This window comes from Anopheles moucheti, chromosome 2, assembly GCF_943734755.1.
Source record: "Anopheles moucheti chromosome 2, idAnoMoucSN_F20_07, whole genome shotgun sequence".
In the NCBI taxonomy this organism is placed as follows: domain Eukaryota; kingdom Metazoa; phylum Arthropoda; class Insecta; order Diptera; family Culicidae; genus Anopheles; species Anopheles moucheti.
In genome coordinates this window covers 59535988-59554608 of record NC_069140.1, presented here as the reverse complement: position 1 = coordinate 59554608, position 18621 = coordinate 59535988, and the positions used below count along the sequence as shown (strand labels likewise).

Sequence of the window (18621 nt, the reverse complement as noted above, 5' to 3'; positions counted from 1 at the left end):
CACTTTACATTTTATTTCCAAATAAAAAATAACATAAAAATCATCCAGCATTTACACAGATAATATTAATATGTTATGTTGGTGAAAAATGTCCATTTTCACGAATGGCCTTGCTATCAACAAGTGATATTGTTTCAACTATGGCTTGATGCCTTCCTCATGCATGAAGGTATATCGGTTCAATTATTGTAATCACCATTATGCATTACATCGTCAGTTCTTGATCTCAATCAGAAAGTAATTGTTAAAAAAGCCATTGACGGAAAACTTTCAAAGTGCCAAAAGCCGGCACCAACGCCAAGAACTCGATTTATGCTCCAGGTCATTAGTTTAACTGATGACTGGTTCAAACGGTGGTTTCGTCGTGGATTTCTTCCAAAATGAAATTATAATGGTGGTAATGCAAGGTACCGAAAATGGAGCAGCCTTTCGATTTGCTACCACGTATCCACTCTTCCCTAATGTGGTTGATCATCCGACCAACACAACCATGTTCACAAATAATGATTCAGTGTTTTAGTTGTTATTGTTTGTTGTTGTTGTTGTTGTTGTTGTTGTTGTTGCTGCAGACGTGAATGTAGCACTTGGAACGATTATTTTCCTATACCTTATGTTTTTAATCAACAGTAACTCCATCAACGTAAGAAGACATTGAGAGACAATTGTCATCACCATTAAAGTAATCATATGAAGCGGGACCCGACGATTCACAAAATATGATTCGTTTCTTTTTGAGCGACTCTTGTTATAGTTCGAATACATTAGCGTTCTCAATGCACTCGATAAACTACAAGCTTCAGCTTGGAATTGCACTACTGATGATGGTCCATGAATGTAATCCAAAAAACAACGACGCTAATGGCTGTTATTTTCTGTTTTACACGACACATTTCTGTGCTGCATTGAGGTGACGATAGATGAAGTGCGGAACCAGCTACATTTGGTGATAAAACCCTTCAATTACACAGAATGGAGTACAATTTACCTTTTACGCTTGTGGTTCTATTGATTTATATATAATTTGCGGAGCCTCGTTCGATTCGCCAAAATCGATTCAGAAGTTAAGTGGCAGGCATTTAGCATTAAACATTATGCGTAAGGCTTGTTACCAATAAAATGTCATGGTTTGGATTATTTCTGTTATTCGCACACACGAAACTTCTAAAGTAGCATTGGTTTCTACTGAACAAGCAAACAGGGCTACCAGGCATAGCTGGCATCGATAATCGATCACGGGGTTAAATTGCACGCTGTTTGTATAGTATTACGTTCGAATGGATTGCGTTTGAAATGTGAAAACCTCAAATTCGTGTTACTCCAGCAAATAAGGATGGAACACATCCCGTATATGCCGTAGTTTACCAGTGTGAGGGTGGACAATCAAACTAAAACACTTCATTTATCAACGTGACGTTGCTTTTATGGTCAAATAACGCTACCATTGATTGTAATGTTGCATTTCTTTAGTTTTTCACGCCGCATTCACCTTGCTTAACAAACAAAATGTTTCAATCACTTAAATAATTTAACATATAGCCTAAAACACGCATTTCACGTATGGTGTAGTTTTCTTTGACACTGAACTTGTTTGAAGTTTTGAAACGATAGCTCATATTCGGAGTACGGTTTCTACGACACTGGTAACACTCCTAGCAGTTGGAAGTCAAATGAGCCTGGATTCAAAATCTAGGTACAGAACACTTTGTTTATGGTCGCATGCAAAATATTCGTCCTTCCAAATGGGGCAATAAAACTTTCTTATTTTTGTTTGTTTTGAGTTTACGGAATTGCTCTGGAATCATTAAAAATATATGGGGCGACAATGTTGCTTTCTGTCTACCTACCTGGATGCAATATGCTCGTGTTTGTGTTTCAAAATATGTTAGCAAAATAAAGGATTAAATATTTATAACACTTCCCTTAACGGTGCCTTTGCTTATAAGATTTACTTAAGTTGGATTGTTACTTAAGCTATCAAATATTATTTACACCTAATTAGATATTCTATTGGTTTAATGTTTGTATCTCGTGAATAACTACAACAATAAGATAACAATTAGGTTCAATCCACTTTTTTAATAGTTATAAAACCGACTACGATTGGTTTCATATTGGCCCTTATTTACGTTAAAGGATTGTGTTATTCTCGTAACTTCATTCGCATGCCTTTCCATACAAAAGGGTAAACAGTGAAAAATTTTGAACCTATGCTTGAGCAACAGAATTGCTTGCCAAGTAATAAAGGATACAAAACGTACCCTTATTTTCGAACATGATTAATTTTGGTATTGTTTTGGAATTGAATGTTGTTCGAAAATGAAAATTAAGAAACAAAAACCAAACGATGTACTATAAGCTGTGATACAAAAATTGTACTCTTGCAATATGTAGGAATAAAGTAGAATACTCAAAGGTCTAACTCCCCTATGTAACTGATACAAAAAGAGAGCGAGTCGAAATTCAATCTTCATCATTTCCTTTGCCCTAGAAGGTTTTCAAAATGTGTTACTCCTGCCGCTCAAAAACAACTGTGTTTCTTCGTCACCGTCGCAAAGCGTCTCCGAATTCCCTCAACTTCGGTGCCCCGTGATCCGCTATGGCGGAGTTTCTCTTGATGTTGACGGATTGCTATCATTAATCTATGACGTGCACGATTTTCCTAGGGAAGCAAGGCTAAGCCGTAGCCGGCCTGTCAGTCAACCAGCCAGCCAACCGTCATTCAGCATCCCGGTCCTGTGCTCAATTTGAAGGTCTCTTTCGCTCTGAGAAGCATTCTCTTCTTTCTCTCTCCTCCTTTCCAATCCTCTCTTTCTCTATCTCTTTCGCTCGCATTCTCTTGTCCATGTAAATGCACGATTATTTTCTCTCAATCACTCGCCCTCAAGCCATTCTATTGATTCGTCCTTTTCACTGCTATCCTGATGTGCAATGTTCAACGGGGATTTAGTGTGAAGCAAATGGTTTTGCTCATGAGCTAGATTTGCTTCCGCTTTGTGCACACAAAACAACATGGTGTGCGAAAGGATATGGAATGAGTTTTCTGCCCCATTGGACGTTAGAGGTGGGTGCATTCGAAAGTGAAGCTATAGACACCCTTCAAAAGAACAGTAGCAAGAAACCTATCACTAGGGACCAAAAATACACACACCATATCTATGCGTATTAAGACTGTTTGATGCGCGAAATGTGGTGACTGAGCAAACGAGAACACGATTTCAGGAAAAGACACATTTCTCTTGAGACAACAGTTTGGAATTGATACATTTTTTCAGCAATCCATTTGTTCAACTTTTTTTCCATTCTGCCCAAAAGCCAATTTTTCACTATTTTGGTGTTGTGTGAGCAATGTTCAGTTTCTAGGAAATTGTTGTGCTGCATTTTATTGCTAACAGATACTTCTTCACATTTTTTACTTAGATTTGTCCTCAACGGCAATGGTCTGTCATAAAAATGAGGCTTCATCCAGTATCATAGGATGTTCAAGGGATTTCATGCCAGATGAAGCATCCCTTTTCGAAAAGCTTGATTTTTGAGTATCATCATAAGGCAATTCCGAAAGAATTACCAACTAGCATTAGCTTGCGCTAAAACCTAATATTCACACAGGAGCTGTAACATAGGTATTTCTACTCCAATAAAACGATGATGTGTAAGTACCGTGTGGCGGTTAGGTTTCAAAGTCGTTTCAAAGGCGCTTTTGGGTAGAGCAAGCAATTTGATTTGATAAATGCGTTTCGCACATATCTTGGCACCAAAGATGCCTTTGAGCCCGTACAAGTAATGACCGTGACAATTAAAACATTAGTTAATACAAAAAAGTAAATGTATCGTAGCTGCCAATGTTTGTCGGTGAACTTTTATTCATTCAATTTTCAACAGTACGCTTATTGCGTGATGAGGTCATGTAGTTTGCAAAGGATGATATCAAATTTGTTGTAGTCTAAAACTTCAGTAAAATCGTACAACCGTATACCTACAATACAGTATTGCTTCGACTAAGTGTTGCGTTTATTGAGGGATAATTGGCTTGAGCAATTAGCTTGTGTGATTTAGTTTTCACTTTACCAAGCATCCAAAGCTACATTACACAGTGAAACAACAGGACAGCGTTATGAAATTGATACTTAAAGCAAGAAATTATAACGATGTAATTACGAAGCCAAAACAAACGCGGGCATATGCATGTCCAAAGTTAATTACACGCTCTCTCGCTATCGAATCGAATCCAGGAAAAGGTGTTGATTAGTTCGGCAATCAGGCGAAGAACCTATGCCGCATACCTCCACCAATTTTCGATCTTTCATTATTACACACTGATCCTTGATGTATTCTCACATGATGAACATGATTATAAAAAGTAGGCACGCAAACACTCACTTGCACAAAACGATGGTTAAAATGTTGCGTCTCTTTCCCTTTTTCCCTCTTGCGAAACCCATGGAAAAGTGGCACATCGTCCTATTATCGAGATCATCATAATGCTCTTGTTCTTTCCTGTTCATCTGTGTTTCTTATTCAGTCGATTTTGATCTCTTACGATATAATCTTTCCATTGCACTTTACTCGCTACTCAAATCCTTTTCTTATGTTCTCGTACGCCTGCTTGTTTTGATCACTCTATCAAGCTACATCACGATGAGCTAACGGTCATCATCATTAACATTATCATCACTCTCTTCATCTTAAGCAACACTACTACCATCATCATCATCATCATTATATTCATTATAATTGGTTCTTATCATGATAAAACTATGTTTTTTTTGTTTTCTTATACTGCTCTTTTTGACTCGTCAAATGTGCAACGCTACATCTTAGTGGTAAGCCATGCAAATAATTTCACCCGAAGCTGAAAAAACACTCTGGTTTACTTAGTTTACATTCAATTTTCTTCAGCATCCCGATGTGGTCTGTGATTCTTATCTACTTATTTCCATTGCATGTCAGAAATATTTACTTTCACCATGAATAAGTAGTAAAACAATGGCTTCCTCAAGATGACACAATTGCACTCTGAATTCTTTAAATGAAACAACGTTTGGTTAAAAAGTACGTTTGTCTAACAAATCCACATTCATATCAACATAATCAAACAGAGTTAGGACGATTGTGTTGCGAAGCACTACTTGGTATATCCTATCCCATGAACATAGCATCGCAAGAAAGACGGACGAACGAAAAGTAATGAGGAAACCGTCCATCGAGAAAACTGGAAACAAGAATGATTCAGATCGAACAGTATAAAGAAAGAGGAATAAAAAAGAGCCTCCATTACCGTGACAACTCTTTTAAAAGCAACGCGTCCCAAATGAAATCTCATCAATAAAACACCGAAGAGCTTTGAAGGGATTTTTTTTAACGACGAACCCCTAGTTACGAAAACTCAAGCAATAAACCACTACCAGGAATAGTTTACTTATAACATACCAATGTATCAGTTACCAAGATAGCTTACAATGGATATGTTTAGGCATCGGTAAGCTAGTATTTTTTATCAGAAAACCCGCATGCGGAAATGTTTAGTTCTATTGTCATCGTTTTGCAGTGTATTCAAATCAATATCCAATAACTTCAGATAATTCTCTTACAACGCCTCGAGTAGTACGAAAGATCATGGATAGATAAAGATGGTCACTGGTCGAGTAAAAACCATGTGTAACTAACTAGTTCCAAAGCGTCGAACAAAACAATCATACCACAATCGAATAGCCCACGCGCTTGGTAAACATAAAGATTTTATTATTTTCTCTTTTGCACGAAATAAATGATCGTCATTAATTTTTATGAGGAGATAATTTATTTTGATATTATCATTGTGCTTAATCTTCGTACGTAGAGCCCTCGCATGTCTTTGCTGTGTTGCGTTCCTGGTTTTCTCGTTCTCTTGCTTAAACTTAGTTGGTGTTATATCGATGAATATTTGCTTCATGACTCTATTACCGTGTACTGGATTAAACCCATACAGTACTGCGTTTCATGGTTCAGGTCAAGCGATTGTCATCCAAAACATCGATTATGAGAGCACCACTAACCTTCACAAATATGTAGATCGAATATAATTTCACCTAACAGATAATAACAGAACTTAAATTGGTTAAGATTGTCGGTATAACTTTCCAGTGTGTCACAACATTGCAGTTATTCCATTTCAATCACAAGTTTTCAAACTATTCCTGTGTATAGTAATCAAATCTAATAATGATTGGTGAATTGCTGCATCTGCCAGTGCAAGTCTAGCTTACCTTCGGTTCGAATCATGTAATGAAGGAGATGAAATTCCCTAAACAAGCTGCCATTACTTCATCGTGCATCGAGATCCAAAGATAGAGAAAAAAACCAAAAACAGAACAGCGTTGGTAAAACAGGTAAGGAAGAGGTAGAAAAAAAAGAACAAACAAAAATAGTTACAGTCTAATGTATTCTGACATTGACGAATGAAAGCCAATTTATCAATCTCCATTGTGTTTTTGCGCGTTTTAATTTGCTACGGTACACAAACGGTACACCATCGGCGAACGACGCCTAGATGAGCGTCATGTTGACGATCTGTAGGGAGCCCTCTGAGAATGAGAATCTCAATGCTCTGCTGCAAGGGCTGCTGTGACGATTCGTGACAGTGACGATTGTGACAATCGTCTTCTGCTCAGAACGGCCGCAGACTTAAATTCCATAATGCCCAAAATGGCTGCACCTTTCGCAAGCGTCCCTTCATAAACGGATTTGTTGCGTGTGATGAATCTTGCGTTACTACCAATGTATGAATCCTGCGTTACTACCGTTAATTCGTGTCTAGCATTTTCCTCGTTCCTAGCATCAAAAGAAACCTTTTGATGTTTGAATGTTTTTTGTTCACATTCTGAAACAGCTATGTATTCAGATTCTTCACAATATTCGTACAACTTTTGCTTTATACATTTGCGCAGTAAGAAAGTCGCTGAAAAGATTTAACATTTCCCAAGCTAACTTCAACTTTTACCGATTTACTTTTCGCTAAATAAAATTCCTGAAATACCTTTTGGTTGTAGCATTCAGACTGTCTACGAAATTTTACTGGACTTGCTGGTAATATGTTCGAACAAATGTTCACCGTTCGATTCATTTATCATTTTCCCATTAAACAAAGCATCTACATCCGCATGATGTAGTTTCGCTGCTTCGCACCCTGGCAAATGGGGAGAGTGTATGCGTATTGGAATTCACATTTATTAATTGAAAAATATATAATTTTGACTCGTTGAGGTCACGTGCTCGTTGGTTCCATCGTCTTACTTTATCGCGACAAGCACTTGGAGGTGTGACTGGAGGTGCTCAACTTTACCAAGCAAGGGCGGTGAACCGACCTATGCTTATGTTTTCAACTCTGTTTCTCTTTATCAACACTATTAAAACATCATCAATCAAACGCTGCTCACGCCATACACCATCCAAGAGTTGTGCTTGTGCTTTTTCAATAAGTACGGTTACATTGATAATTTATTGCTCTCGAACAAAATTCTTCACACTTCAATCGCTTTGATGAGGTTATCGGAGCTCTTGTTAACCTTATGTCACATATGAAACTATGGTGAACGAAGTAAATGTTGTTTGGTATAACGAAGCTCCCCACCTCGAGTTTTTATAACTTACGCCAGGCATTCAGATAGATTTTTTACGACGGCATAGTTTAATGCCTTGTGCGTGTTGTTTGACCATTTCGTTTCACTCAGTTATCGCTTTGCAATTGAAATAGTCTTCTAAGATTTTTGTTTAAAGTGCACCATATGCTTATAACGCAAGCTATAGTATTAGCATAACTTTTCGTATCTTAATCCTTCAATTTTGAATGGATTGTTAAACTATTTTTCAACAAATGTATTGAACATTTTACATCTATTAATACTTTCTTCAGACCCAATCCGACCGTCATATGTAGCTGCACGTTTATACGCGCTTTCTGTCCCTCCTCTCATCTTACGGAATCATCTCTAAAAGTTTGTCCGTCTTGACTGATCACATTTCATACGATTCATATACGAAACTTTTATTATACATGCAATCAAAAAGTCGTCGCATGGCCAGCCGCACCTTTTTTTAACAAAAAAAAAAAAATAGTTGCCTAGACGTAAGCCGCTGCTTGAAAAATGATTGACTCTGATAAGTCGATTCCAATAAAAGGAATACTAAACCGAAATGAAATTAAACAAAACATAGAAAACACGGAACATTGAGAGGATGATATCACAGCCCATTCGAACGTTACCTATTTCAAGGAGTCATACAATTCGGACAGCCTTTGTGTGATCATGCTATCGAATCCGTGGAACGACACTAGTGGAGGAATTTTTGGAAGGCAGATCTTAGCATCTAATCATTTATAATTAATGATCAATTTTCTATCCGTACATATATTCCTCCACAATGCGGTCGTTCCATCTAGGCTCAGTGTGTTGGAATATACGATGACTCGGGCTCGATCCGTCTTTCCTCGCTGAGGCAAATTGAATGTATTTGAATACGAAGATATGAAATAATAATAATCTCTCCAACTATTTACGCATTTCCAACACAAACCCCACGTCTGTTAGTGAGCGAGCAAAAGCCGCAACATATTCCTCTACAACACGGCAGCGGGGTATTCGTCCGGATAAGGAAATACCCTACCATCGAATCGAAAACCAAAGCGTTGTCCTCGACTGGTGTCGTGTCGATCGCCCGCTCGACATAATTAATGAGGAGCTGGGTATCTTTCGCTGTAGTCCTACCATAAGCAATGGTTCAACGATCGTTGAAGCTCAAGAATTCTATTCTATTCCTTTTTTATGGCGATCGCTTTATTAAGTAAGTTGTAGTGTTATTTTTCTCCTGCCGCTTAGTGCGGTTTCCGAAGTCCCTCCAGACGTTCCAGCACGGCGATTGGTAGATCGACCCAACCCGAGACCATCGGGATAGTAATGAATTAAGACATCGTTTTTATTCGTCCAATCCCTACACACTCACACGCCCACAGCGTCGTTTCACCGTGACAGGATGGAAGTAAAACATTATAACTAACTTATTAAATTTAAAGATCATTAAGAAAATTTATCATTGTATTTAAGATCATCAATTACGGAATTGTTACGTGCCCGGTTTCCGATTGCAGACGACACATCGGAAAGATTCCTTTAGATAGTTGTTTTTTGTTTCATTTTTATTTTCGTGTTTTCTCGATCTTGGGGTTGAAAAATGAACATAGATTGCCGAGCCGTACTGCCAATCCAAGGTACTGATAGGGATACACGATCGACGATCTTGTCACAAAACTGTAAGCTACGGAATGCTACATACATACAACGCCGGGAACCATAGAGCAGACGCTTCGTAAACATTCACGTAAGGTAAGCCATATTGGGAACCCATCGGTGGTTCCATTTCGTTTCGTTTTAAAATTTCATCTGAAGATAGGCGATAGGCAGGAGTAAAGAAATGATCTAATGCATTCACTTGTGCTGTTTATTTTGTGTAAAGAATTACTTTTGGACGACGGAAAACCTTCATTCGGATTAGTAAACAATGGAAATAATTGAATTAACTCTTCTTCTTTCCTTACGATAAGCGCATTGCCGTTCCCCATCAAACGGTAGTTGCTTCTTTTTTGAGAAGCTTTTCGTGGAACCATTCGAAAACCCTAACCTTAAAATGGAATTCATGATTTAATTAGTTCGACTCCCGGCACACAACAGTTCGTTTGCCAATCACAAGATCGTTTAATGGTCTTACTTTTTGTAGCACCTGTTATTGAGGTGTGAGTTTAATACAAGCACCTTAACTTATCTTACTTTATACTCAAAAAGCCATGGAATCAAAATAGAGGAATAGGGTAGTGTATTAAAAACTTTTTTTGTGTCAGGAGCTTTGAAAGTGCTTTTAAATACGTCTGATTCTCTGTTTGCTCAACTTTTCACATGCGATGCGAACTTAATTTAAGTAGCCGCTTGCCACTGAATCGTTGATTAGCAGAATATATTTTCTTAAATTAAATCATTAATGAGCAGCTCATTTCTTTCAATGACATGACATTAATTATTCCTACCGGGGGTTTGTTGGTAAAACCTCAACAACCGTTGATGATGTTGCAACCAATCTAGTATATAGGATCTTCGAGTATCAAATATTCGGATACGATTGAACACGACTTCCCAACACCAATAATATACCTTTCAAATACCAATTACCCAAGTGCCCAAATATATCCAGTTTAAGCAAATACTGACTGATTCTGTGGATTCAAAATAATTAAAATTGCAGAGATTATCAAAACAATTCCACTGCATGATTTTGACGCGGCATTAAACAATGCAGTGATTTAAATTGCCGGTATAGCGCGTACAACACTGTGGGCATTTGATGAGTGTGATTTCTTCCTTCAAATGTCCCGCGTCTTCACAAAAGAGGATTGGCTGGAAGCTCGTCACTGGAGTTAAAGGATTGTGATTGTTTGCGACGGGGATTAATTACCGCTCATAAATAATATTTCAATATGCAAGAAATGGGCCTGAAAACAGGTTTGCCAAATCGAGTCCCAGCGAGGTAGATCTCCCTAACATTCGGTCGTTTAGTTTTGCTTATTTGTCAGCATTCGTAGATGCGATTTGATGTGTCTGTGATGAGAAATTAAGAAATAGCCTCTTAGTCAAAAATATGCGTCTGGTCCCTTATTATTCACATGTGTATGCGTCATTACGCAGTACGCGTGATTGGATTGAGATGAGACATAGCATATTCATTGGTAAGTTAGCTTTTGACATAGATGGTATTCGGGCTTCAATTTTATTCTCTTTTTTAAGTGATTTAGTGACAATTGCTGGAGTACCTTATCGAAAGGATCTACAAATCATTGACTAAGGCTATACCATGGAAAATTGTCCAATTCTAACAAAGTTTCTCACAAATCATAAACAACACTTTCACTTAGTTCCATCAAGATTGCCCGTCAAGACTTTTTAACAAGGTTGTATCTGTGTTACAATCAAGCGACGAAATATTCTATAGGACAACGTGACATTCAGCTGTAATTAATGACATTCTCTTGTTCGAGATTTGCCGATCCATAAGCCAGCGGTGTGAAATCGAGGATGTTTTGGTTTGCAAACAATCAGAAATACAAGAGACGAGCTTGATGGAGGCTATTAAAATAGCCCCCATTCTGGAACAACCAAAGTTGGTACTTTAGGAAGAGAAGCATCTTTCAACTACGACAAACTTTCGTCAAACACCAACCCAGAATTGATAACAAACTAGAATGATCCTTTGCATCATTTCAACAAAAAGGGGAAAACCCGTGAAAAAGCCGACTCATTTTTTACGCGTGTTCCTAAAGACTGACTGTTGAGAAAACATTTACAAAATCCAAACAACTGGCGATATAATGTTGCACCATTTTGCTCAAACCCAACCATTTCTCCTACTCACCCTATGTGTACAAAGCTGTAGGAATCCAATCTTTTAACGCTACAGTTGGACGCGGAACAGTACAACAAAACAGTTCCATAATTATGATCATCATTACATCCCATCAACAACAGCCGCAAACTACATCGTTTGTTTGTTCATGAATTTATTGGTTAACAAGCAAGCATTTCTACGATATTTAAGTGCAAATAATAGAATAAGTCGATGCTTCGATTACAAGATTTCAAAGTTTATGCATTGATTTTGAAGAATTCCTTTCAATGATGGAATTGCTATCAAGAAAAACCAGACTTTCATTTACTTTTTGACGCCGGTAGCCATTGTGAACTTGTTGAGAAAATTCAACCGTTTTGTGTACATGTAGGAATTTTACATAATTTGTAAGTATTCTCTGTAATTGAAAAATTTTTTTGTCGTCACATTTTCCAACTAGATTTCCTTAGTGTTGATATTTTTCTCCTCTCGAATGTACTGTCCAACATACCTGTTCTTCCGTACTCCCGCTAGCAATAAAATATCCAATTGTAATGGACACGCCAAAGCCGTTCTAACTTAAATTCTGTGAGAACGAACTCAAAACACAAAAGAATTTTCGTGAGGAAAAAACACTCCGATGTGAGAAAACTGCTCGAACCAATCAAACGCTAGATGGCTCTGAAAAAAGGGAAATGAAATTCGTACAAGCTTCTACAGCAGACCACAAGATGGCACTTTTATCTTCTCAAACGTGGTTCTAAACATGGGAGAATTGATTGGCAATTTTACATGTTTTAGAATATATGCGGAAATTAATTTTAAACTTAATCCGTTCTGAATCGCTCTTAGGCCAACGTTTGGAATAGAAACCGAAAGAATGGTATAAAAAAATTAACAACAATCAGCTCACATTTCCTGTTAGTCAATGGATTTGACTTGTTTACATTCACTAAAATAACAGTTTTTGTAAAACATTTGACATCATAGCAAGTGCAACGTTTTGCAACTTTCTTTGAACCCTTTTTCGAAATTCTTTTATAAAAAATGATTTTTTATCGTATACGTGTAGCATACAAAGTTATACAGATTTGAATACAAATCTTCGGGCTAAGACGTGAGTAAGCAAATAAATGATGTTAAAATTATTCCAAAAATAAACAATTGCTATTTCTTTTCTGCGCAAAGTGTCTGCAGAAATATTTTTGTGTGTGGATCTATAACTTCCAAAGCCTCGTCATATTTGGCTTTCGTTGACTTTCAAATAGCTGCTACAGAAGGTTTAGGCTTTCGTTTGGTTGATTGACTGAAACGGGATTTGGTAACGGTCTTGTAATGTAACCTAATCTTTTGATACCCCTTATTCCTATTTTGGAGTCCTACTACGACCTACTGCTTATGACTACATGCTTGCCGCATATCTATTCAAGCGACCATTGGATGAGCATTCGCTAGTCGCTGACGAGGCACATAGATTTGCAGTAAAAATGTGTGACTTTGCACCACAACCTGTTGAATGTTCAGCTAAACGACCAGCACGGCACTACCATCATCTCCGGCACTTCCCTTTCTTTCACGATGTTACATTTTTGTTTTTTTTTTATTATGTTCTCACTACGTACATTGTAATCTATTTCAATAAAGTATTATGAAAAACCTTTTATACATATTTTTTTCGAAATACGTAAGTTCGTGCAACGTTAAACAAATGTTTTTTTACTTCAAATTATTTGCATGTACATAGTTTGATTTATATACTTCTGGATACCAGAAACTGAGAAGACACACTCCAACTACTATCGCTTCCCTAGTTCAAGGCCCTTTGGAAGATGCTGCCATTCGTGTGGCAGCAATTAGTTACGATTATAGTCACACGGCTCAAGGAAAAACACATTAACATTATTATCCTTCCGAGGACATGACACGGTTGTTGTACGTCATCGCCCACTCCTGTTAAATTAGACATCGATGAAAGATACGAAAGGTGAAATATCCTGCTGTTGCCGTTTCGACGGTTACATTTCAATATTTGGAATGAAGCCTGCTTTGGTAAAGTATTCCGATCCGTAACTGCAAGGACACAGTAATAAAATCGTCGTGCCATGGAAACGGTTTCGATAGTTCAGTAACCTTGAAGGATCCAGGTTCCGTCTCGTGGCTCAACCATGCTTGCTGTACTGTTGGCTACGTCCAAACAGGCAGGTCGTGTGACCACCGTTCGGCCGAATTTCGGAAGAACCATATACATAGGAGTCGTGTGCATATTTCTACTCCCATATTTGTGTGTTTGAGCAGCGATCCCACATAGCAGGACGTCCGAGCGGACAAGCATGGGCATTTCGGGAATGTTTGCTTTGTGGCGTGTAATTTGTTTTGAACAAACTAATAAACAAATAAAGCATCACACACTGAGCGCGCGTAGAACATAACGACATGTTTTCTGGCAAACCTATGCCTACACCACGGATATTTGTAACGATTCCACTACTGATCGTCTGCTGCACAGAAAATCACGCTGATTAGCAATGCGCAAACGAATAAACACACTAACTTGCGATCAAAGAAGCTGTGATAGACCTTCCGAAACGGAATCAGAATCCACAGGCGTTAATTACCTTGCCCAGCTACTTCCGATCGCTATTGGAATGCTGTTGTCGGCTGCCTTTCATACTGCCAATTTAGAGATTTAAGCTCCTGTACTAAGATTTTGTACATTCTCATTTGTATTATTCGTACTTTCCTTAAAAAAGTGCTATAAACCCATAAAACTAAAAGTGAGTTATCCGCTCTTGGCTTAGGTACTTTAATACGTGCGTACTTTCTAAGAACCTCCTTTCCCAGCCACGAGCTTATGCATCCTATTCCGAGTCTTAGTTTTGCAGCAAACCCCTTAGCATGAAGAATATTTGAAATTCATACAACAATTTTCGTTGACGGATTACTTTATCACTTTATTAGGTACGTTTTATTAGGAACGGTTTGTTATGGCCTCCAATATTTTCGGGACAGTCCGGGTTCTTTCAGCAAATTTGACTCTTGGAACTCGGTGCCGCACGAAGATGAAACGCAGCTAACATTGCTTGCAGTGTTTATTTTCAAATATTTTAATTTTTATTATTAGAGAACCATTATAAACTGTGCCTGATCCGTTCAACATGCCGTACCGTTTTAGAAGGCAGCACACAAGCCAGCGCGTTTTCTACCTATCCAAATGAGTGCCACAACTTTGTTCAAAGAACTCCGGGGAACCTTACATTCGTCTTTCCGATACAACAAAGGCCAAGGATCTGGCCTCAGGGATGAGCGGATTTTATTGGTATTATTACGAGTGTAAACTAATAAAAGTATCGCCTACGAAACGACCAGCTCCGACATTACGAGAAGGCCTATGTTCGTGTGCTTGTACAAAACTGTGGATATGTGTAACAGAAGTATTTGAGTTTCAAAGTAAAATCTTTCGTATTTCAAATACAAATACATAGGCAATACAAAAAAACCAATTCACCTTCACAACAGTTACAACAGTAAATCGTGTGTAAGTCCTACGAACATTTCTTGTAAACGCTATACGCGATTTTAAAAACGTTGGCCTTACTGATAGAAATGTATCATCATTCTGGAAGAAATGATAATAATTGCCTACATTTTATTGACAAGCAAAAGTTGATGCAACAATTGTGAGTTTTTTTATCACAATTTCATCAAGGCTAACGAGTTTCATAATCTTATTATAGTTAATGATGGTAATCCAGTAATCGAACTGTTTTCATCAATATGTAAAATTGAGTAAAGTGAAATTCCTTTCACTGATTACGATTTACCCTAGCAATTGTTTCAGTCATCTCGAAACTGAGCGTTTATTGCCGGTTTGCCGTTAATAATGCTAGTATAAACGTGAAGACAAGGAAAAGTTAAGAAAGAATTCTACGTGGGTCTGTCTCATACAGTCTAATAAATTAACTCACGGTACACATGATTGCCACCAGCGAGGCCGACTTTTGCATATGGTAGCCACAGACAACTGGTTCTCAAAGCATACCTCAATACGAACCAAACTCACGACGCTTACTACCGGCCAGATCAAGACGAAAGTATGGCCACATTTATTACCAGAAACAAAGGTTTGCAAAGCAAACCCCAAAAAACAAAAGCTTGTAAAAAGAAAACATTTGCCTGCACCACAGATCGCGGAAGATTAAAAATTGTTTCGTGATTAAAATTATGTGGCGACAGTTTCGGTACATTAAATTTTTATGGACCGTAGAAAATACATATTCGTCTTTAGCGGAACTACAATTTAATTATTTTATCCACTACTGCTACCGCTCGTTCTGAGAAAAAGGCCGCACATGATAAGAGCAACCCAAAAACATAGTTTAACAGCATAGGAAGAACCATCGAAACACAAGGAAAGAATCGTAATCAGACTCATGTTTATCCATCGACGCATTCTCAGACTTAGCGTCTGTTCAAAGTCAGTACAATTACTAAACATTGCAATCATTGTTTCAAAAGCTTCTGTTGTGCACTTAGCTCCATCAGATTAACGCCTAAATCTGTAAGTCAGCCAATCATGACATCTTACCACACTACTTCACCTTCCGAATCGCCCTTGCTGTGCTAACTGTGAAGCGATTATCTCGTCCTAAGCTGTCGCCGTGGCAGATTTTACTCCCCTGCCGTCATGCGTTCGATCCGTACGCCTGTTCGGTCGCACATTGCTCCGTAAAGAAACGCCACCCCTGCCGATGGTCGGAACTGCGTGAGGCTTTTCTTTCTGCTCGTTTTTCGTGGGATGCACTTTCAACCGCCGCTGAGGGATATGATTGTCCCCTCATCACATGCTTTGCCTGCTTTTCCGGCCGAGGGATGCGAAAGCAAACATCCCGAAATCCCATATGTTCAGCATTCCGCTTCACACGCTGATTCTGGTGTGTTCGAAAATCACATTCACACACTTCCCTCGTACCCTGCCTGTGGTACCGCTGGGTTTCTGTTCTTGCTTCGGTTTAGGTGTGGAAATGAACAAAACTGCACTTTACCACAAATGTTAAAGGTTCGCCCTGGGACAGCTGCTTCATGTAAGCGAGCCAAGCAGGGACGATTGCGCAAATACTCCGAATAAATGGCGTTTCTGCGCGTTCCAAATCACAATGTGACGCAGAGTTCGATTCTTTTCCTATCTGTACTTTATTTTATAACTTCAATTGAGGGTCTGAATCTCCGCTGAGACATCATATCAAACTAAATATCACATATCGAAACGCTGGCGTGTAATACAATTAATCTACTTCCTTACAACAGTTTACTGCCTAGGCATCACATGATCGCTGGGTAACTTGGACGGTACAACTTGAATGGCTTGTTACCGTCTCATACAAAACTCGAAGCATTATATCTACCAGTCGTTTGATACGATTGATGATTGTACGACGCTCCGCTGGAAGTGGCATTCGAGTTCTGAAACCCGTTTGGCGATAGCTGGTGCGAGTAGTAATAGTGATTCTGCGAATGGTGCGGATGATGATACGCATGTTGCTCTGACTGAAGACCTCCCAGGTGATGAATAGGGTTAGTTGTAGGTGGTGCAATTAACGACATAGGCCGCGGATCACTACTGATCGGAAGTTGAGATTGTACGGCAGATGGTTGCGATAAGTCACCCTCCAATGCCAGATCCGGTGTATTTGTTGATGACGAATGATCCTTCTTTGCTTTCATGCGTCGATTCTGGAACCAAATCTTGATTTGTCTTTCGGTCAGCTTCAGGGTGTTCGCAATCTCAATACGACGTCTTCGATTCAAGTACCGGTTGAAATGGAACTCCTTTTCCAATTCAAGCGTTTGATGACGAGAGTATGACTGCCTAGTTCGTTTAGATGCTTCTTTCGGGTGTTCTGTAACGAGAGTAAAAAAAACTACGTAAGTAACATGTCAATCACACCTTTTGTGAATATGAACATACCTTCAGAATCTCCATTTTGGTTCCATGACTGGTCCGTTCGCGTTTGCGATGAGATAGCACTTTCCATATCCTTTGGCGAAAGAGGCGGAGTGCTAACGCCATCGTAGTTCGGTGTGGTCGGTTGTCCTAGATTGTGCAGCGTATAGTTTGCGCCCTGCGTCGTATCAACACCTTGCTTTGAGGTGTTATCCAATAAGCTGTCAATACTATCATCTGTTTTGTTAGGTGATAATGGCACAATATCGGGAACGATGCGATCACTGGCAGCAGGAGAAAGAATACCATTACTGCAACCCATCGTTACTCCAGCCCGACGAACCAAGTTCTTCCTCATGCCGTTAGCGTAATGGGGATTGTACTTCAGCTTTTTGGCCGGATTAGTAAGCAGCGCTCGCAAGGCAGGAGAGTCCGTTGTGTCATTGCCTTCCACTGTTGATGTGTCCTCCGCATGTTTATCAAAGTCTTCAGAATACTTTCTCTTCATCGCTGGTTCCTTGACAGCTTCGCCAATCTTACTACACCCCATCACTCCGACGTTGAAGTATTCGGATTCATTTGTTCTAAACCAGTGTTCGCCTACGTGGCCTTGTGAGCCATACGAACTATTATGTGCAATAGGCTGATATGGATAACTAAAGTAGCTATCAAACTGATTGCTATACTGATCCATTTGTTGATGATGTTTGCCGTTGACCTGGGTTGCGCTAAATTGTCCATCGGTATAATACTGCCCCGTGGATGGATATCCAATCGCTGATGCTGTTGGCGGAGTATGATATTCGTGCTGTTGTTGCGATGCGTATTGAGGAGTTTGTAGTTGCTGTATCTGCGGTACACTCGAGTCACTGTTTGTATGCTGCATAGCCGTTTGATAATGATTTGCAATAAATGGCTCTTGCCCAAGGGACGAATAGTTGTAGCAAGAGCTGTAGTAGCTGGTTTGGTACTCATTATAGAGTGGATGTGTTGCTGCCATTTTTCCGAAAGCTTTCTCAATCGTGTGTACACTGTAGTTTTGTGTTAAGCACTGTTAGAACTGCACTTCGCCGATCGATCTTATCACGTACGATATTCAGAAACGAATGAATGCTGCGTAAACCATGCTGCCGATTTTTGTCATCGAATTCTTTACCTTTACGTTGTGCTCGGTTTTCGCATCTATGGCAATAACGTTCGGTGGCACACGACCTAACCTAACAGCATACAGCAGGCGCAAAAATAAATACAATAAAACTTCTCTGCATCCTTTGCAC

At 39.0% G+C, this 18621-nt stretch overlaps 1 protein-coding gene across 1 annotated transcript; it reads right to left on the bottom strand.

Annotated features, from left to right (window-relative positions):
- Window positions 1–16776: 16776 nt before the first annotated feature.
- On the bottom strand, window positions 16777–18344 carry LOC128299306 (segmentation protein fushi tarazu). Its single transcript, XM_053035224.1, has 2 exons — window positions 17369–18344; window positions 16777–17300 (listed from the first exon to the last, which is right to left on the bottom strand). The coding sequence occupies exons 1-2, from the start codon at window positions 18342–18344 to the stop codon at window positions 16777–16779; spliced, it is 1500 nt and encodes a 499-aa protein (XP_052891184.1).
- Window positions 18345–18621: the final 277 nt, after the last annotated feature.